This window comes from Aspergillus alliaceus, assembly GCF_009176365.1.
Source record: "Aspergillus alliaceus strain CBS 536.65 unplaced genomic scaffold BDW43scaffold_7, whole genome shotgun sequence".
Taxonomy (NCBI): Eukaryota; Fungi; Ascomycota; class Eurotiomycetes; order Eurotiales; family Aspergillaceae; genus Aspergillus; species Aspergillus alliaceus.
The window spans coordinates 357,824-375,374 of record NW_022474690.1 but is presented as its reverse complement, the minus strand read 5'-3'; the positions used below and the strand labels follow the sequence as shown (position 1 = coordinate 375,374).

At 49.9% G+C, this 17,551-nt stretch overlaps 7 protein-coding genes across 7 annotated transcripts; 4 read left to right on the top strand and 3 right to left on the bottom strand.

Annotated features, from left to right (window-relative positions):
- The first annotated feature begins 943 nt into the window (after positions 1–943).
- On the top strand, positions 944–2,681 carry sC (sulfate adenylyltransferase). Its single transcript, XM_032040849.1, has 2 exons — positions 944–966; positions 1,028–2,681. The coding sequence occupies exon 2, from the start codon at positions 1,158–1,160 to the stop codon at positions 2,274–2,276; it is 1,119 nt and encodes a 372-aa protein (XP_031903681.1). The 5' UTR covers positions 944–966; positions 1,028–1,157; the 3' UTR covers positions 2,277–2,681.
- Positions 2,347–4,515, top strand: BDW43DRAFT_226237 (uncharacterized protein). The gene has a single exon (XM_032039463.1). It carries the CDS (start codon positions 2,692–2,694, stop codon positions 4,444–4,446), a length of 1,755 nt encoding a protein of 584 aa, XP_031903680.1. The 5' UTR covers positions 2,347–2,691; the 3' UTR covers positions 4,447–4,515.
- Positions 4,516–4,824: 309 nt separating this feature from the next.
- cpdS (putative serine carboxypeptidase (CpdS)) lies at positions 4,825–7,520 on the top strand. The gene is made up of 6 exons (XM_032039464.1): positions 4,825–4,891; positions 4,962–5,530; positions 5,595–5,740; positions 5,796–6,216; positions 6,276–6,998; positions 7,059–7,520. Exons 2-6 carry the CDS (start codon positions 5,353–5,355, stop codon positions 7,154–7,156), a joined length of 1,566 nt encoding a protein of 521 aa, XP_031903679.1. The 5' UTR covers positions 4,825–4,891; positions 4,962–5,352; the 3' UTR covers positions 7,157–7,520.
- Positions 7,521–7,884: 364 nt separating this feature from the next.
- On the bottom strand, positions 7,885–10,479 carry BDW43DRAFT_307857 (uncharacterized protein; the record flags this gene model as incomplete). The annotated part of the gene is made up of 4 exons (XM_032046336.1): positions 7,885–8,385; positions 8,434–8,505; positions 8,556–9,056; positions 9,112–10,479. 4 exons carry the CDS (start codon positions 10,477–10,479, stop codon positions 7,885–7,887), a joined length of 2,442 nt encoding a protein of 813 aa, XP_031903678.1.
- Positions 10,480–10,964: 485 nt separating this feature from the next.
- Positions 10,965–12,968, bottom strand: BDW43DRAFT_266220 (synaptic vesicle transporter). Its single transcript, XM_032040848.1, has 3 exons — positions 12,715–12,968; positions 11,957–12,649; positions 10,965–11,897 (listed from the first exon to the last, which is right to left on the bottom strand). The coding sequence occupies exons 1-3, from the start codon at positions 12,859–12,861 to the stop codon at positions 11,154–11,156; spliced, it is 1,584 nt and encodes a 527-aa protein (XP_031903677.1). The 5' UTR covers positions 12,862–12,968; the 3' UTR covers positions 10,965–11,153.
- Positions 12,969–13,274: 306 nt separating this feature from the next.
- BDW43DRAFT_266214 (uncharacterized protein) lies at positions 13,275–15,220 on the bottom strand. Its single transcript, XM_032040847.1, has 6 exons — positions 14,759–15,220; positions 14,507–14,694; positions 14,261–14,445; positions 14,093–14,210; positions 13,959–14,026; positions 13,275–13,896 (listed from the first exon to the last, which is right to left on the bottom strand). Exons 1-6 carry the CDS (start codon positions 14,942–14,944, stop codon positions 13,862–13,864), a joined length of 780 nt encoding a protein of 259 aa, XP_031903676.1. The 5' UTR covers positions 14,945–15,220; the 3' UTR covers positions 13,275–13,861.
- Positions 15,221–15,376: 156 nt separating this feature from the next.
- On the top strand, positions 15,377–17,386 carry BDW43DRAFT_266209 (putative salicylate hydroxylase). The gene is made up of 2 exons (XM_032040846.1): positions 15,377–16,609; positions 16,668–17,386. Exons 1-2 carry the CDS (start codon positions 15,758–15,760, stop codon positions 17,097–17,099), a joined length of 1,284 nt encoding a protein of 427 aa, XP_031903675.1. The 5' UTR covers positions 15,377–15,757; the 3' UTR covers positions 17,100–17,386.
- Positions 17,387–17,551: the final 165 nt, after the last annotated feature.

Below are 17,551 nucleotides of genomic sequence, written 5' to 3'. Positions count from 1 at the left end.
TCACATCTGCGAAATGGCCAACTCTCCTCACGGTGGTGTCCTCAAGGACCTTCTTGCCCGCGATGCTCCCCGCCACGACCAGTTGGCCGCAGAGGCGGAGACTCTGCCCGCTATTGTCCTCACTGAGCGCCAGCTCTGTGATCTTGAACTGATCATGAACGGTGGTTTCAGTCCCCTTGAGGGTATGCTTTGAATTCCATAATGATCCTTTTTCTTGGTCTTATTGCGACAGCGCTTGGCATATGGTGGGGTTGGAAAGTTGACTTGGTGGCTGACTCCGAAATCTCCCCGCAGGCTTCATGAACCAGAAGGATTTCGACAGGTATGCTGCACTATCTTCGTATACCCCAAGAGGACCAATCGTAGCTCGGAAAGAAGAAAGAGAGACTCATTGACGGTCTTGGAGGGGGAAAAAATTCAAATAATTGGAGCTAAGCGCTAATGGATTACCCCTCTAGTGTCTGTGAGAACTGCCGTCTTGCCGATGGGAACCTTTTCTCCATGCCCATTACCCTCGATGCCTCCCAGCAGGCTATCAGCGAAAGCAAGCTGCAGGCCGGCTCTCGTGTCACACTTCGCGACTTCCGTGATGACCGCAATCTGGCCATCCTGACTATCGACGATATCTACCGTGCTGACAAGTGAGTCGACTCCTCCGTTCTGCGCTTTTGACTCGGGTTCTTGCCCTTGGCGATTACAACCCATTGATGTGCTTGTCTGGTGGCCCAGGCAATCATTCTTGATGATCCGACAGTGACTCAATGGAGCTCTCCCATATGGCAGGGTATTAGTGACTGACAATCTGTTCCCACTGCTATAGGGAGAAGGAAGCCAAGCTGGTCTTTGGCGGTGATGCTGAGCACCCTGCTATCAAGTATCTCAACACCAAGGTTGAGGAGTTCTACATTGGTGGAAAGATCGAGGCCGTCAACAAGCTGAACCACTACGACTATGTTGCCCTGCGCTGTAGGTTTTGCTGCCCGTATGCGATTGAACACCTTGATCTCGAGTGCTAACGTGTTTCAAGACACACCCGCGGAGCTGCGCATCCACTTTGATAAGCTCGGCTGGAACCGAGTTGTCGCTTTCCAGACTAGGTACTTTCATCGAACGTAACCCTGTACGGCCGTGTATTAACGGTCAACCGCAGAAACCCCATGCACAGAGCTCACCGTGAGCTGACCGTCCGTGCGGCTCGTGCTCGCCAGGCCAACGTCCTGATCCACCCCGTTGTCGGTCTTACCAAGCCCGGTGACATTGACCACTTCACCCGTGTCCGTGCTTACCAGGCTCTCTTGCCCCGCTACCCTAACGGAATGGCAGTCCTTGGTCTGCTGCCCCTTGCCATGCGTATGGGTGGTCCCCGTGAGGCCATCTGGCACGCCATCATCCGTAAGAACCACGGTGCTACCCACTTCATCGTCGGCCGTGACCACGCCGGTCCCGGTAAGAATTCCAAGGGCGAGGAATTCTACGGGCCGTACGACGCCCAGCACGCTGTCGAGAAGTACAGGGACGAGCTGGGTATCGAGGTTGTCGAGTTCCAGCAGGTCACATACCTGCCCGACACCGATGAATACAAGCCCAAGGATGAGGTCCCTGCCGGTGTCAAGACCCTGGACATCTCCGGCACTGAGCTTCGTAATCGCCTCCGCACTGGTGCCCACATTCCGGAGTGGTTCTCCTACCCCGAGGTTGTTAAGATCCTGCGCGAATCTAGCCCCCCACGCGCCACCCAAGGATTTACCATCTTCCTTACTGGTTACATGAACTCCGGCAAGGACGCTATTGCTCGTGCTCTGCAGGTCACCCTGAACCAGCAGGGTGGTCGTGCAGTCTCTCTCCTTCTGGGTGACACTGTCCGCCACGAGCTCTCCTCGGAATTGGGCTTCAGCCGTGAGGACCGCCACACCAACATTCAACGTATTGCCTTCGTTGCCAGTGAGCTGACAAAGGCCGGTGCTGCGGTTATTGCTGCTCCCATTGCTCCTTATGAGCATTCTCGGAAGGCCGCCCGTGAGGCTGTCTCTCAGCACGGCTCCTTCTTCTTGGTCCACGTCGCTACTCCTCTGGAATACTGCGAGAAGACCGACAAGCGCGGCATCTACGCCAAGGCCCGTGCCGGCGAGGTCAAGGGCTTCACTGGTGTTGATGATCCTTATGAGACTCCTACCCGCGCTGATCTCACTGTCGATCTCTCTAAGCAGACTGTTCGCAGCATTGTCCACGAGATCATCCTTCTGCTTGAGACTGAGGGCTTCTTTGACCGCGCTTAAAGGTGTTTTGGGATGGATTTCTTGTTGTCATGAAGTTTAGAGGGACTTTGAACTGAATATTGGAAAGATATCATAGAATGTATTGCTTTAATGGACTATCTTTGATTCCCTATGATGTCACTCAAAGTTTACTAATATGTATACGGGAGCGCGTCCCGTCACAATCGGCAGGACGTGATAGACATGATGCCACTGTTACTACCGAAAACCGTAGTCCCTGTGTTTCTTTGCTAAAACTTCGACTGTCATTGTTTCTGTAGTACTTTTGATTGCCATTGGTCTGGTTGCATCGGCATTACTTGCACTCCGCAATTTATGCAAACAGTGCAAACAGACTGGTTGATCTCCAACCGCAGAAAAGCGGAATTGACGGTCCTCGAGAACATCTCGACACAATACCTACAAAGCGTAAGAGATGCTACCTCCTCGCCTTCCTGTTAGCCGGATTCCTGCCACTCGTCCGTTTCGGATACCCGGCCGCTATGTTTTACGCCATTCTTCGCGCCCATTCACCCAAAAGTCTCGACTCCAACTGGTATCCCCTCCATACCTCAGACCACAGCTACCCTTCCTCTCTCCGTTAGCGGGCAGTCGCCCTCTTCCGCCATATTCCATTCATCTCCGACAGCATGTTGCGCGGTTAATTTCTACGGAAAGTCGCGAACATTACAAACGTCGTATTTCGCGCGGCCTCCGTATCGGTCTGTCGTTTTACGCCATCCTGGTCTTGTTTCAGGTAATCAAGCTGGGCGTCTATCAAGAAGAAATCGAACACCAATGGCCTACGCCACCAGAATGGTCATGGAAGAGCCGGTGGTGTTTGCGGTCTGCGCAAGCCCTGCAACATCCGGAGGAGATCGGGAAGCTGATGACCAATTGGCCAATGGTTGCAGGGTACCTGAAGGAATTGCTGCAGCGATTGGAAGATCCCGAGGGTGAGGGTAAGGGAATTGTTGAACAAGGCGATGGCGGATTCCTAGTTGAGGGTGTTGGAAAGACAGGATTCGACGTGTCCAGTAAGAGTGAACCGTGGCGAAGGGGGTACTTCCAGGCGCTTATGGGCGCCGCGAAAGCCGCGGAGAACCTTGAGGGATGGTTGACAGATCGGAAGCAACGCATCTCTGCGCCGGCCGAATATGTTGTTGGTCCCTCTAATCCCCGCCCGAAACCTATGCCTGCGAAGCAGAAAAAGGTGCCACAGGAGGAGAATTGCGAGCCTGCTTCTCCAAGCCCGGAGGTCTTCTACATGAAGATTCTGACTACGCGTGGATTTGACACTCGGCAGAAGCTTGATGCCGCGCTTGCCTATGCGGACTGGCTGGATTATAAGGGCTTGCAAGGTACTGCGAGCGATATGTACAACTGGGCAATGGACATCGCTGCCTCTGGGTTCCCGACCGACGCTGGAAAAGTGGTGGATGTGAAAACGGGCGTCCTCAAACACGATGGCAAAACATTGCCATCGGAAAATATTATACGTGTCTCGACCGCGCTTGCGGTTCATCATGCCCGGCATGGTAACCTTCCCACCGCCCTGTCCGTTTTCACCTCCATACTGAAAACTCGCCGTTCTCTACCACCGCCACCCTCTGGCGCAATCATCCCCAAACTCCCATCTCTACACAAGTCTAATGACCCTTTCCGTTCCCTTTTCAACTCCATCAAGATCATGCTGGTCCCTGTTGAGTACCCCGCACCTCTCCCATCTGGAGATGAGCCTCCACTCCGAACTGCTTCATCTGTCTGCGACGAGGCAGGGCTCATGACATATATTGGCGAGATTATCTATGCTTCGTCCTCCAAGGAGACCGGGCTTGCCTGGACCCGCGAGGCCGTCGACACGGCCGAAGCCACCGTTTTTGAACTAGGCGAGTCCAAGGACCCTACTCACCACCGCTGCGCGGAATGTCTCCGCGTGGGCTTGGATAATTGGAAGACGATGGTTTCTAGGCTTGTTGCCCAGGCCGAAAGGGAAGAGCTGGAGAGCATTCAGAAAGCGGAACACTCCTGGTTTGGCGGCCAGAAGCAGATCGATGCCAAGTCCCTAGAACGAAAAAGATGGGAAGCAGAGAGTCTGATTCTCGACGATCGGATCCGGAGACTTCGGCCGATCATTGATGGGGAGTCTGGGCTTGAGGGGATTGCGCCCAATAGCTCATTATTTGTATGATATCATTTGAGTGTCTTTTGACGGGGCGGTTATACCAGGAGTTTGAGGCGAGTTTAGCATCTAGGGGTCTTTGTCGGTTCACAAAATGCCTGTATTTACTGAACATATTTGTATACGTCATATGACATTGGGAATCATCAATGATAAGTCTGTGCCTTCGGAACAAAGGCCTCGAATCTGAGAATGAACAACTGTATATTGCATGACGTGATATGATCGCTGGTGACCAGCAAGTGTGTTATTAAATTCTGGCATGGCGTGTTCGAGAAATTTGTCAGCTCCCATCGTGATATGTTTGCGTGGTTTGTTTGTTCTTTTTCCATTACTCAATGCAATTGTTGTCTTCTTCCTATCTTGCTCTCCCTCGCATGAGGGGAAATGAAAAGGAACTCCACAGATTTCACCATGACAAGTGAGTGGTGATGTTTTATCACTGCAGATGTGGGTCAGTATGTCGTGATATACTTACTATCCTTGCTTAATTGACCTCAATAGCCGACTGTTGCATCCGCTAGAGCTCCACATGCAACCCCAATTCAGTACCATCCGGAATGGCCGGCGAAATAGGTCACCAATATTTAGATTACCACGACAGCTTTCGGTTGGCCAACAGTCGGATCCCCGTCGGCGTATCCCGCTGGATCTCTGAGCTTCCCACAGTTACCTTCCCGATCGAGGAATGATTGACTCCAACCCTGAAAGCTTCTCCCAAGTAAGCCCAACGCTTGCAGACAATGGCAGCCTTCCGTCGGACACAAGCTTCTCCACCCTAATCATGTCGATCAAATGGTGTCTGCCTACCGCACCCTCGTTTCTCGCGGTTTAAAAGAGTGCGGTGCCCCTGCCGATCGACCATCATGAAGTTGCACCCAAGGGATCCTGCTCACTCAGCCAAGTTTATCCACGATGCGTGCTGCAACAGCCATCGCTTCTCTCCTGCTGGTCGGCTCCGCTGTCGGCCTGCAGAATCCCCATCATAAAGCCAAAGCTATCCAGAGAGCTCACCAGCACAAGACACTGTCTACTCGGGCTCTCACAGTTACACGTGACGAAGACTACAAGTACTTGACCAACAAGACTCAAAGTCAGTGCTATATTATTCTAAGAAATCTGGATTGATTATGCTGATGTGCCTTTGTGTTGTCTAGGGTTCCTTGTCAACGGTACTAGCATCCCAGAAGTGGACTTTGACGTTGGAGAGTCTTACGCAGGTCTCCTTCCCAATTCGCCCGCTGGAAATTCCAGCCTCTTTTTCTGGTTTTTCCCTTCTGAGAACCCGAAAGCGAATGATGAGGTATGCTTTGAAAGCGAGTTCTGACCGAACGACGTTGGATCTGACAGATCTCTAGATCACAATTTGGCTGAACGGTGGCCCCGGATGCAGTTCACTCGATGGGTTACTGCAGGAAAATGGCCCCTTCCTGTGGCTTCCTGGAACATATAAGCCTATTCGGAACCCATACTCGTGGACCAACTTGACGAACGTGGTGTATATTGACCAGCCAGCTGGAACGGGCTTTTCCCCAGGTCCGTCTACCGTGAACGACGAGGAAGGAGTTGCTGCCCAATTCAAAAGCTGGTTCAAGCACTTTGTCGACACTTTTGCCCTGCACGGCCGCAAGGTGTACCTTACTGGTGAGAGCTATGCCGGGCAATACATTCCGTATATCGCCTCAGCAATGTTGGATGAGAAGAACACCAAGTATTTCAATGTGAAGGGTATCCAGATTAATGATCCCTCTATCAACGATGACTCGGTGATGATTTACGGTACGGCTCACGTAGATCTTTTGCAACCGAGAGCAAGGGTTATTCTGACACCATCACAGCCCCGGCTGTTAGGCATTTGAATCATTTTGCGAGTGTTTTCGCGCTGAACGAGACCTTTCTGGCCGACGTTAACTCCCGCGCTGACAAGTGCGGCTACAACAAGTTCCTTGATGAAGCATTGACATATCCTCCGCCGAAGGACTTCCCTGCCGCTCCGAAGGTGACCTCTGAGTGCGCTATCTGGGACGACATTATTGCTGCCGCTTATAATGTCAACCCTTGCTTCAACATTTACCATCTCACCGACTTCTGTCCTTACCTCTGGAGTGAGATGGGCTTCCCTTCCCTTGCAGGCGGGCCCAACAACTACTTCAACCGCACCGACGTTCAAAAGGCCCTTCACGTCCCTCACACAGATTACTCAGTCTGTGGGGAAACCACTATCTTCAAGCATGGTGATCAATCTCCCCCCAGTGCCCTGGGCCCCCTTCCCAGCGTGATTGAGCGGACGAACAACACCATCATCGGTCACGGGTGGCTCGATTACCTCCTCTTCCTGAACGGATCGCTGGTGACTATCCAGAATATGACTTGGAACGGCGCCCAAGGGTTCCAGAAGCCCCCCGTCGAACCTCTTTTCGTCCCTTACCATTACGGCCTGGCGGAGCTCGCCTACGGTAACCCCCCACAACCCTTCAACCTGGATGCCGGCGCCGGATATTTGGGCACAGCCCACACAGAGCGTGGATTGACCTTCTCCAGTGTCTACCTGTCTGGTCACGGTAAGCTCCATATTAACTATTGGTGACTAGCCTGGATCATAATATTGACAATAAATTTAGAAATTCCCCAGTATGCCCCTGGCGCCGGATACCGCCAGCTGGAGTTCTTGCTTGGTCGCATTAAGAACCTGCAGCAGCGGGGAGATTACACTGCCTAAGGGTATGATTGATAGTTACTCTGAGTAGATCACTTCAACGTGTATATATGAGCAGACGTATATAGATGATTTCTAATGACACTGAGAGGTTGAAAGTTTCCTAGACACTAGATGCCTCTCTTGCGATACAGTTTTCCACACCCATTGTATGTATAGGCATATCCTAGGTGAGAATACTCTAATTTAAGCTGTTTGCGAGAACGGCATATTTTGGTCAAAAAAGGAACGTTCTAGTCACCAGTGATACCACAGCTCTCGTCCATAGAAAAGGCTCATAGTAGATATGATAGCCATGCGGAACATTCCGGAAAGGCGCGACAAGAGTGAGTGATTAGAAGGCATTGCCCAGAAGGAGGCAAGATTAAAAACACCAGAAAGTAAAAATTCCTCGGTGTAAATTGGTAGACTTGGGGAATTTTATCGTAGATACAGAGGCTGCATGATGTCAGGCTGGCCAGTGCGTGTTTAGCAAGGCTAAATTTTGCGCACGATTCCTAGTGAGTGAAGTCTTCGCCCGTGCCTTTGTTCTTTTTGCTAGGATGTTGAAACGGCCAATGGCAATAGAGGTCCTGACAGAACGAGGACATCTAAATGCAGTACCTGGCGGGTTAGTGAATGGGAAAGGCCCCAGAGGCACCCTCATTCGATCCTTAAAAGTACTAGAGTACCTTTTCCATCCTATAGGCGGAAAGGGTTGCATCATGGCATATTCTGGAATCGAATCCGTATCAGACTGGCGCAATTGACCGAGCTTCAGCTTTGTTGACAACAATGTAGCATTGCCCAATCATATCGCCAAAACCGGTGAATGTGATCAAGGATTTCTTTTTATACGCTGAATATAAGGTCGTGTTTCTCCCCGGTTCGCGATTCATGATCACATTAGCAGGACGGTAATCGCTTGATCTCAGGGTCATTCTGCGGATAGCAGAAGCATGCACTTTAGCAAAGAGTGGAAGATCCCGAGGCTTTGTAAAGGGCAGCTTTCGGTATGCGGCATAAGGAAGAAGAGCTTGGGCTATCTCTCGCTTGATCGTGTGCTGGCGGCCTACGGAGTTGTGTAAGTGTCCTTGTATGGACGCAAGATGCAGCGAGTCTTTCAATTGATCAGTAGAAAATACCGACTCTGGGCTCACTCTGTATGCGTTGTACTGTTCACTTAGAATGCCACTCTCCATTATATTGGTTAGATTGAGCGGGCTGACTTGTGTATGCTCATCACATCCGAACTGTGTGGTGAGTCTGAATGATAGACCGGCTTTTGTGGCCTCGCGTACCATCCAGACCAGAGGGATGTGGCCGAGACTCCAAAACTCACCGGGCTCTAGAGGCACGAGCCCGCCAATATCCTACGGAAATGAGCAAAGGGAGGATCATAACATCAATGATAAGTACTTACAGCATGGCCACCCGGGAACCAAACTTGCTTAATACCTTTCATGCGCAGCCCATCGCCCAGCTCTTCTCTCAGGAGGATTGGGCGTAATGCAGCCTGATATTCATCTATTGACACCGCGTGACAGATGGTGCCGGCTGACTTTGAGATTTCTGAGGCTATTGGAGTTTGCTCGTCTTCTTCTTTGAGAAATCTAGGTCGGATGACAGTCGTGTCGAATAGACCAAGAAATGGGATCAAGTTGGCTGGCTTGCAGAATCTTTCCCTAAACTCCTTCATTTTAAAATAGCTTTCCCTTTCTTCCCACATTTCATCAGGCTCGGCTCTCAAGGCGTAATTATTCCAGTGTTGATAGATCTCCCAGACAGCTTTGAACCTTCCGTTGCTTTCAGGTAAGATCCCAATAAATTGAAGCATTTTCGCAAGTGCCTGAGCCATGTAGGCCCCGTGAGAGAAGCCAAAAAGGAAAATCTCATCGCCAACGTTGTAGTAATCTACCAGCCACTATTGAAAGTATCATTAGCGGTTTGGCATTCATTAGGCTAATAGAGTAGCCTACAGTGTATCCATCATCCATACACGCTATAAAGTCACTAGCACGATCAGAATTGACTCGTTGGTAATGGCAAAGCTGGGAGCCGTTAGTTCCATAGAGCATATCATGGATTTTTTCAATATTGGATTGATGTTTTGCGTCATATCTAGTAATTCCCCCGTCGAAACAAAGAATAAGCTTTTTCGGAAGCTCTCCTGATTGACCTATCTCCTTACGGAGGCGTGGTTCTGTATAATGGTACGGCTTATGTTCATGTAGCAGAGAGCTCCCTCCTTCACCGTTAGAGGTTTTTAGAACATATATCGTTTGAGCCTTGACGTGACGCATCTTACCCAGCGGTATTGCCCTGTTGAGTCTAGAGTTATGTCTCATATATTGAAGCTGCCCGGCAGGACTCGGCAGCAAGTAAATGCCCACAAGGGTTCTATAGCTTTGTGCAGTGTCCTGACACTCAAGAACCAGTATGTCTTTCACCAGCAGGTTGTTATAGAAGGGCAAATGTAGCCGTATGCCTCGGTTCGTTACCGAGAAGGGAGCAGCATCCTTCTTCGAGAAGTAAAAAGGTACGATATCCCCGGAGTTTTTGAAGTCGGCGGGCGATTGTGCAAGCAAGCCAGTTGCAAGTCTCTCGGAAGTCTCACGTGCTTCCCATGCGAAAAGTGTCTGGTCAGCTGACTCCTTCATGATCTCTTCTTGTAATCTGACAAAGGCCTTCTCGCCCTCTCCATAGAGTAATGGCATATTAACGTGGAATATTCCCATGAGACAGTATGCTACATCTTCAGTTCGTGTCGTCTTCCTCCCAGCGGCCCATGACATTCGTCTGGCAATGCTGAAACCAGACAATTGCGCCGACCCTCGCAGAATTGATTCATCTATATTGGTGATGTCGTGTATTAAAGAACACCAAGAGTCTCTTGAACCTATTTCACTCCAGTCATCTGCAAGCAAGCGCACATCTGGTGGGGCGATTAGCTCTTGTAGAGTCCAACCTCGCTTGAAGTATTCACTGCTCCTAATCTTGGTGGACAAATCAGACTGGTCCCCATCAGATGAGATATCGTAGAGGTAGGCATAACACCGTCCGGCCGATTCATACCATCTAAACATTGAGTTGATTGCTTCGGACAGCTCAGCGCTACTTTCTTTGTTGATGCAACAAGTGTCAATCCAGGCATACTCAAAGCCATTTTGATTGGCTACTTCACAGAATCGTTCCACTTTTCTGTAGCCTTCCGCATGTTGGTTTCGATTAAGTATATCTTGGAACGAAACCTCCTGCTTTCCCCATCTATGCGAGAGAATCGCGTAAGGTGGGATATCATCCGTGAATTCTTCGAGCTGTAACCGCTCTGTGTGAATTAGGCGCATTGTAGTTAGCAGCGCAGCAGCAAAGGAGAGGAAGAGGTCGGTGAACTAGTAGTAAGTAATCCCACAGGGTACAATTGTATTCCGATTGGCATAAACTCTAGTCCCTATGAGGCATGGTTTCCTGGACCATGTGACTTGGCATATCAACCTCAGTTTTCCTATTTCTCACTCGAGTCATGTATTCCATTAATTGTACCCAAAAATAGGAGTGTTGTGCTTCTGTGACCTTGCTTAACCAATGGGGTCATCTGGTGGATGGCTATCCATGGGTTAAATAACTTGTATCCCGGCTCTTATTCCTTGGTTTGTACTCTTTCAAACTACTGTTCCTGCATGGCTGCTGTATATACCAGGCTAAAAACGCGCCTGTGTTCTAATTTTCTCAGAGTTATCATTCTCCGCGTTCCAGCGCCTGAAACTTAACCATTCTAGAGAAGCAGAGCACTGCTATCTAAATCTTTATAATTTGTGGATGACCAATCCCTGGAACACGAACATGGTTGGAAGGTAATAAGAATACTATGCGAAAGAGCTCGAACAAAACCACCTTGACACCACTTTAGGCTATATAATCTCCCCATGAAACAACTAATCTATGATCTATCTAAAATTACAAGAACTTTTGGACAGTCCCATCAATATAATCCCCCAAGAGAATTCAGAGCCATCAAATCTCATACCCCATCCACCTTCTTCGCACTAATATTTTCCCCATCCTCCGTAACATCCAAGGAACTACTCAACGTCGAAGTCCACTTCCTAACCAAATGGCCCTTCAGAATAATCCCCGCCATAATAAGATCGACAAAAATAATCAGAAACGCCCCCATGCCCCACATCCAGCCTACACCCACAGAAGACTGCCACTGCGTGACGATGAACACGGACATCAGTCCGAACGAGACCCGGTATGCGTTCAGCGACACCGATGCCTCGACGGGATTATTCAGGAAGCACTCTATGATATAATTATAACAGACGGGGAGAGCGAGCATAGCGCCGAACCAGACTAGGAATGAGCCCAGAGCTAGAACCATGAAATGTAGGTGGTATTCAAGACCGGCGCCGTAGATGCCCAGTCCGATGGGGAGGATGATGCTGGGTAGGATCGTGTTGGAGAGCCGGTACTCTGTGTGCCAGGTTCCGCCGCGGCGACGGGCAAGCCAGAGGGGCGTCTTGTCGTTGAAGAAGAAGCCGTAGACTTGGGCGCTGATGATTCCTACCCAGGCTGTCATGGTGAAGAAGGCCATTTGGAGGGAGGAGAAGCCGTAGCCGCCTGCTTCCTCTGGGGGCTCCAGGTAGGTGGCGAGTGTGGAGGCTTGCATGATGGGGAGGCCGAGGGCGATGAAAATGTAGGTTCCTGTTAGGAGGGTGATGGGGGTGAAGGTGATCTGGAGGGGGATGATTGCTTTTCGGACCTTGGTTTATTGTCAGCTATCTAAAGCCTGAGTAGTGAGACATTGTGAAGAAAGCATACAAACTCTTTACCCTTGCCTGAGGGCTGCGTTCTCGACCCCGGTAAATAGGTGGCGATGCGATTTGCAAGCCAGCCCTTTGGAAGGGCAGCGCGTTTTGGCATTGAAGGGTCCCTAAGGAAAGTGGTATCCTCAACGAAGAAGAACACAGCGAGAATGGCAGCGCCAACAGGGCCTAAAGTCCACCAAAAAACATAGTTCCAAGGCTTATGCTCCGCAATGAAACCGCCTAGTGTACCGCCACCGACTACAGCAAAGATGATAAGGACTTCGAAGATGGCAAATGCCTTACCCCGCTGGTGGAGAAAGAACATATCCATAATGTAGCCGCTACCCAGAATAGCAGGGATACCGCCGAACATACCACAGAAGAGTCGGGAGATGGTGAATGAAATGTAGTCATTCGGACCCGTCATCTCGGCAGCCCAGATCTGACAGACAAAGATGGCCACCAGACTCCAGAGCACTACCGAGCTGCGACCGACCACGGCCACAAGAGGGACAATAAAGAATGGGCCTGCGACCCATCCTGCCAGCCCTGCTGCGACTGAGTTGAGGAGGTCGGTTTGAGTCTTGTGGTATGCTGGGATTTGGTAAACGAAGGTGAGCTGGTTCGAATTGGGCGACATCTGACCCGCGAAACCGGCCAAGCAGATACAGGCGAAGATGAGAATCTTCTTGGGGAGGGGCCAGTTCTGATGCACAGTTAGAGATCCATCTTCAGGCATAGTACGCGGATGCTCAAGCTTGGTTTACATACTAATGGATCTTCCGGGTCATCGGTCGGTTGAGGAATAAGAACGATTCCATGATCATCCTTCTTGGACTGTTTGGAAGATTCATCACTTCCAGTTGCGACCCTCACATTCGACGAGGGATACTTGTCCTCCGGGTCCATCGCAGACATGGTAAATGTGTAACCAGTTGCAGAGAGCTTATCAGAGGGTGATAGAGAAGGAGAAAAAGCAAAAGGGGTTATCAGTCTGAAGATTTTATTTTAATGAGCTGCAGAACATGTGATTTATACTAAAACCGTTAATTTACAGAATTTGTTATTCATGAGAGTCTCCCCTACAAGGATTATTTGCGTAGTAAATTACACTAGGGAGAAGCGAAGAGCAATGGTAACCCCCTGCATGACTGAATGTGCCGATGTAACCTCGGCCTCATGCTCACTGCGGCGTTTGGGATCCGCAGTATCAATAGAAATCCATTAACTGCCCGTCTCAGGTAGAAATCTCTACGCGATCGGTGGAAATGCTTACTTGGACCCGGCTCGCATTCCGCGGGCGACCAAAGGGCGACGGGTCCGCAGTTAGGGTTTGTTAGTGCACGAGATGGCGCGAAACTAAAAGATACTAGCAACGCTTATTACTACTGGTGGTGATGGATCTTTATTGGCTTGTATTCATTTCCAGTCTGACCAAGTGGAGTGTTTGTTTCGAATTCAGATCAGATCGCATTGTAATTCTATTTTTGCGTCTAGACATATCTTCGGTCGGAGCTCTCCTCCGACGTTGGCCTCCCATCCGTTTCGCTCTCCAGGGCTGCCCCTAGAGTCGTGACCACCTCGATAGACGTTGTTTTCATGATTCCCCGGTCATCTAGGTGTAGCTGTGACTCGTTGTCCCCAATGTATTCATCTCTCTCGTCTGGTTCATTCCTCGTATCATATGCACTATGGCCCCAATCGATTCGGGAGGTTCTTCCTGTGCGTGTGTTCCGGAGTGGTAGAGAATGCGATTTGGAACGAGAGTAATAGTTTGTAGTCACGGAGTTGTGGCCGATGAGCGGTCGGACAGATGGAGCGGCGGCGGCGATAATTCCAAATGTCGCCTCTAATCTATGGTGTAGACAAGTTAGCGCGAGCTCCTCAGTTGCTGAGATGCCGGATAGCTAATGACAACTTACACGGCCCACAAGAATAGGTCGACCAGATCCCCTAGATTATGAGTCCATCAATCAAAACTCTATCCGACTGCTGCGAACAAGAGGCCTACTTACACGTTGGATCGTCCGTCTTCAATAAACTGGGAACGAGTGCAGTGCGAGCAATTGCAAAAGCGCCACTCCTGATGGACCGATCTTACGATTAGCTATCTTCTTTAAACATTGTAACCTCAGCGACATAAACTCACGCGAAGCCCAGAGCCATAATTCCGCATATGCCCACTTTGACTCTTTTGGGGAGCTTGACGTTCCATAAAAAAACAATCGGTAGAATGGATAAAGCAAAGTCTGTGACCGCAGCAATCGCTACACACAAGTGTTAGCTTATGTCGTAACTCTAAGGGTTAGCGTCGTACATCCTTGGGCGATGCCAATCGCATCGATGGCAGTAGGGGACCAACAATGTCCCTCCACAGTCTTGTCCCAGTTTAGTTCAACCGGAGTACATTGAGGAAAGATGAAGGCCGCATCGAGTGCACTGGTGATGGTATTGAAGGCGATGAAGCACCAGAAGAAGGTCTTCCATTTCTTGCTTTTGAGACTAGAACCAGGATCATTAACCACGGCATGGCTGGGATTCCTCTCTCAGGGTCGATACTTACAAGAGTCTTTTGAGGAACAGACTAATTGAGATTTTGAGAAAGATTGTTGTAAAGATCAAGAAGAACTCGGCAATCCGCAATAGCTTCATACTGTAGGTCGTGTTATCGTGACCCACCAAAGTTGCATGTCGTCCGAAGCCGTGCGACGTTGCTCCAAGGATCAGCCCCAGAACAATCAGTTGTGTCACCTGCAATGGCATTGAGTTAGACAACCATATGGAGTATGCATGGCCCATAAGCTCGAAGATTCACCATGGCAAACACATTAAAGCAGTCGTCCCATGACAGCATCCGGATCATGTATCGACGCACGTATAACCGTAATAATGTGAGAATTAGGGCTATGACGGTGGTGACAATGGTCGGGACTGTAACCATCGACGCTCTAGAGACATCTTCAACGGATGGGTCTATTGGCCTCTCCATAGGGTATGCCATGTGGTAGCAATATACAAGGAATTGCGAGGGTTATGGAGCAGGGGCCGCCATAACTTTTGTTTTATCGCTGAGACCAGGAAGCGAAACAAAAGAGAATGAGGGAAAAAAAAAATTGAAAACCGCCAAAAAATTTTTAATTAAGTCCAGAAACTGCCGAAGGGGAATCTAGGTAGAAGAATTTCGATTTAATCAACAGAGATACCTTGAGGCTTGTACAAGCAAAACGAAGCATGCCGAGGCAGGACCCTGTTCCCAATATGGATCTTACGTTGCAATTCTTTAGGGGAAATGTCTCTTCTTTATTACATTTTGTGAATCTTTTTCATATAAAAAAGGTATAATTAATTACATTTACCATCCATAGAAGTCATATAAATATAATTGTCTGGGCGAACCCTTCAAATTGCCCCACACGGCCCGACGCCGTCGAACTCTGGACTCCACAGGATCCCTGTCATAATACGACCTCATGTCTGGGAGAATGCGAATCATGGATGCCCCTCGTGGGTATCTTCCCTACCCTCTCACGGATCACTCGGAGATCTCCGCTTTTACGGTGCAAGGCCGGCTGGACCACGGCCGAGTTTGATTACAATTACGAGAAAAGGTACACACTCTCGCCACGAACGAATTGGCCCCAAATCATACCACGTCCTGAGTTGTCACTGGGACTGCCCTGAACTCCACATAGCCTGGGCTGTGATATTGACGCACATTCCCAGCCCCCTGTAGCCACACGAAAAGCTTAACGATCATTACCAGATCTGTCTCTCTCGACAAGCAAAAGAAATAGAGAGAAAAAGGAATCAAAAAATGGGCAGCACAGAACCATCCAAAGACTTCACCGTCTCCATTGTCGGCGGGGGAATCGGCGGCCTCGTGCTCGCCGCCGGCCTCTTGCGACGCAAAGTGCCCGTTCGCATCTATGAAGCCGCCCCCGTCTTCGCGGAGATCGGACTCGGCCTGTCCATCGGTCCTGCCGCTCACCGGACTATGCCCCTCATTGATCCACAGATTCGAGATATCTATGACTCGCTCGTCACCACTCATGCCGATAGCCCTGGCTTTGAGCAGTTTCGACAAACATGGTTTGAGATCGTTTGGGCCAGCGGGGCCCGGGAGGGTGAGACTTTGATGAATCTAAAGGCGCTGCCGTCGGGCCAGACGACCTTGCGCCGGGCAGACTTTCTCGATGCGTTGGTGGAGTTGATTCCCCCGGAGATTGTGCAGTTTGGAAAGAGACTTGAGGGTCTTGAGGAGACGGTGGAGGGGGTCACGTTACGATTTGACGATGGGACGACTGCTCCTGCGGACGTTGTGGTGGGGTGCGACGGGATCAAATCCAAGGTCAAGGAGTCCATGCTACCGGAGGAGTCCAAGGAGAAACAGCCGCAGTATAGTGGAATGTACGGGTACCGTGCGGTCCTGGATATGGAGGAGATGGTAGAGGCGGTAGGCGAGCAACGGGCGAGGGTATCCACCATGTACGTTGGGAAGGGGGCATACGGGATCTCGTATCCAATCATGCGGGCTAAGAAGGTCAACTTTGGGCTCTATATTCTGAGTGAGAAATGGGATTGTGATACCTGGGTCCGGCCCGCGGAGCGGGAGGAAATGCGAAGGGACGCGAAAGATATGGGTAGATACGTGAATGCGCTTATTGAGGTACGTGGAATCAATTTGATCTATTCTCAACGGGAACACATACTCACTCGACCCCTAGCGCATGCCCGATCCTTCTCAATGGGCGATATTTGAGCATCCTCACATTTCGACATACGCCCGGTCGCGAGTTGCCATCCTTGGTGATGCAGCACATGCCTCGACACCGCACCAGGGCGCTGGCGCCGGTCAGGCAATTGAAGATGCTCATGTTCTAGCTGAACTCCTTGGAGATCCCCGCGTTACGAAGGCGGAGGATGTCGTGGCTGCCTTCAAAGCGTATGATGAGATCCGGCGACCTCGAAGTCAGAGGGTCGTTACCAGCAGCAAAGAAAATGCGTATCTCCTTTGTCTATGTTTGGACGGTGTGGGGGATGACGAAGAGAAGCTCAAGGAGACATGGAACCAGAGGCTTCGTTGGCTCTGGGATTTAGATATCCAGAAGCAGGCGGAGGAAGCCAGGAAGCGAATGATTGAGCACATGCAGGTATAACAGAACACATACAGGTATCAATATATAACGCCATTTATGCAAGGGCTTTATGCCCATTGAGAATCATCGCCTGCTATTAAACGTCTAGAACGGACAGTTATGTGTGCGCTAGGCCCTTTAACTAGACTGTTATGCCGTTTAGCCAAATTTCCAAGAATGGTGAAAGAATGAAGAAATAAATCAGGCTATATACCAACAAGACTATACATGCGAGTGAAAGGTAAAGGACCAAAATGGTGAAGTCAGACCAGATTCAGAGAATGGGCGTACCGACGGGTACAAAAACGGCCAATGGTCACTGCATTTTCCGCTTTAACCATGTAGACAAATATGAACAAAGCTAAGGATACAAACATGCTAACAGCCGTCTAGAACTCAATCATCTGGGGTATCGGTTGGAGTTGGGATGATAGGTGGCCAGCCGGTGGGTATAGGCTGTTTGAGGTTCGTGA

What these genes read in the sequence shown, in the direction of transcription:
- BDW43DRAFT_266220 (XM_032040848.1), bottom strand. Translation starts at nt 12,861, where the DNA reads ATGTCTGCGATGGACCCGGAGGACAAGTATCCCTCGTCGAATGTGAGG. An exon ending in ATGACCCGGAAGATCCATTA is followed by an intron (nt 12,650 to 12,714) that starts GTATGTAAACCA and finishes ACTGTGCATCAG; the next exon opens with AACTGGCCCCTCCCCAAGAA. An exon ending in CAGGCAAGGGTAAAGAGTTT is followed by an intron (nt 11,898 to 11,956) that starts GTATGCTTTCTT and finishes CAATAAACCAAG; the next exon opens with GTCCGAAAAGCAATCATCCC.
- sC (XM_032040849.1), top strand. Translation starts at nt 1,158, where the DNA reads ATGCACAGAGCTCACCGTGAGCTGACCGTCCGTGCGGCTCGTGCTCGC.
- BDW43DRAFT_226237 (XM_032039463.1), top strand. Translation starts at nt 2,692, where the DNA reads ATGCTACCTCCTCGCCTTCCTGTTAGCCGGATTCCTGCCACTCGTCCG.
- BDW43DRAFT_266209 (XM_032040846.1), top strand. Translation starts at nt 15,758, where the DNA reads ATGGGCAGCACAGAACCATCCAAAGACTTCACCGTCTCCATTGTCGGC. An exon ending in ACGTGAATGCGCTTATTGAG is followed by an intron (nt 16,610 to 16,667) that starts GTACGTGGAATC and finishes CTCGACCCCTAG; the next exon opens with CGCATGCCCGATCCTTCTCA.
- BDW43DRAFT_266214 (XM_032040847.1), bottom strand. Translation starts at nt 14,944, where the DNA reads ATGGCATACCCTATGGAGAGGCCAATAGACCCATCCGTTGAAGATGTC. An exon ending in GCTTTAATGTGTTTGCCATG is followed by an intron (nt 14,695 to 14,758) that starts GTGAATCTTCGA and finishes ATGCCATTGCAG; the next exon opens with GTGACACAACTGATTGTTCT. An exon ending in GATTGGCATCGCCCAAGGAT is followed by an intron (nt 14,211 to 14,260) that starts GTACGACGCTAA and finishes ACTTGTGTGTAG; the next exon opens with CGATTGCTGCGGTCACAGAC.
- cpdS (XM_032039464.1), top strand. Translation starts at nt 5,353, where the DNA reads ATGCGTGCTGCAACAGCCATCGCTTCTCTCCTGCTGGTCGGCTCCGCT. An exon ending in ACCCGAAAGCGAATGATGAG is followed by an intron (nt 5,741 to 5,795) that starts GTATGCTTTGAA and finishes ACAGATCTCTAG; the next exon opens with ATCACAATTTGGCTGAACGG. An exon ending in TGTCTACCTGTCTGGTCACG is followed by an intron (nt 6,999 to 7,058) that starts GTAAGCTCCATA and finishes CAATAAATTTAG; the next exon opens with AAATTCCCCAGTATGCCCCT.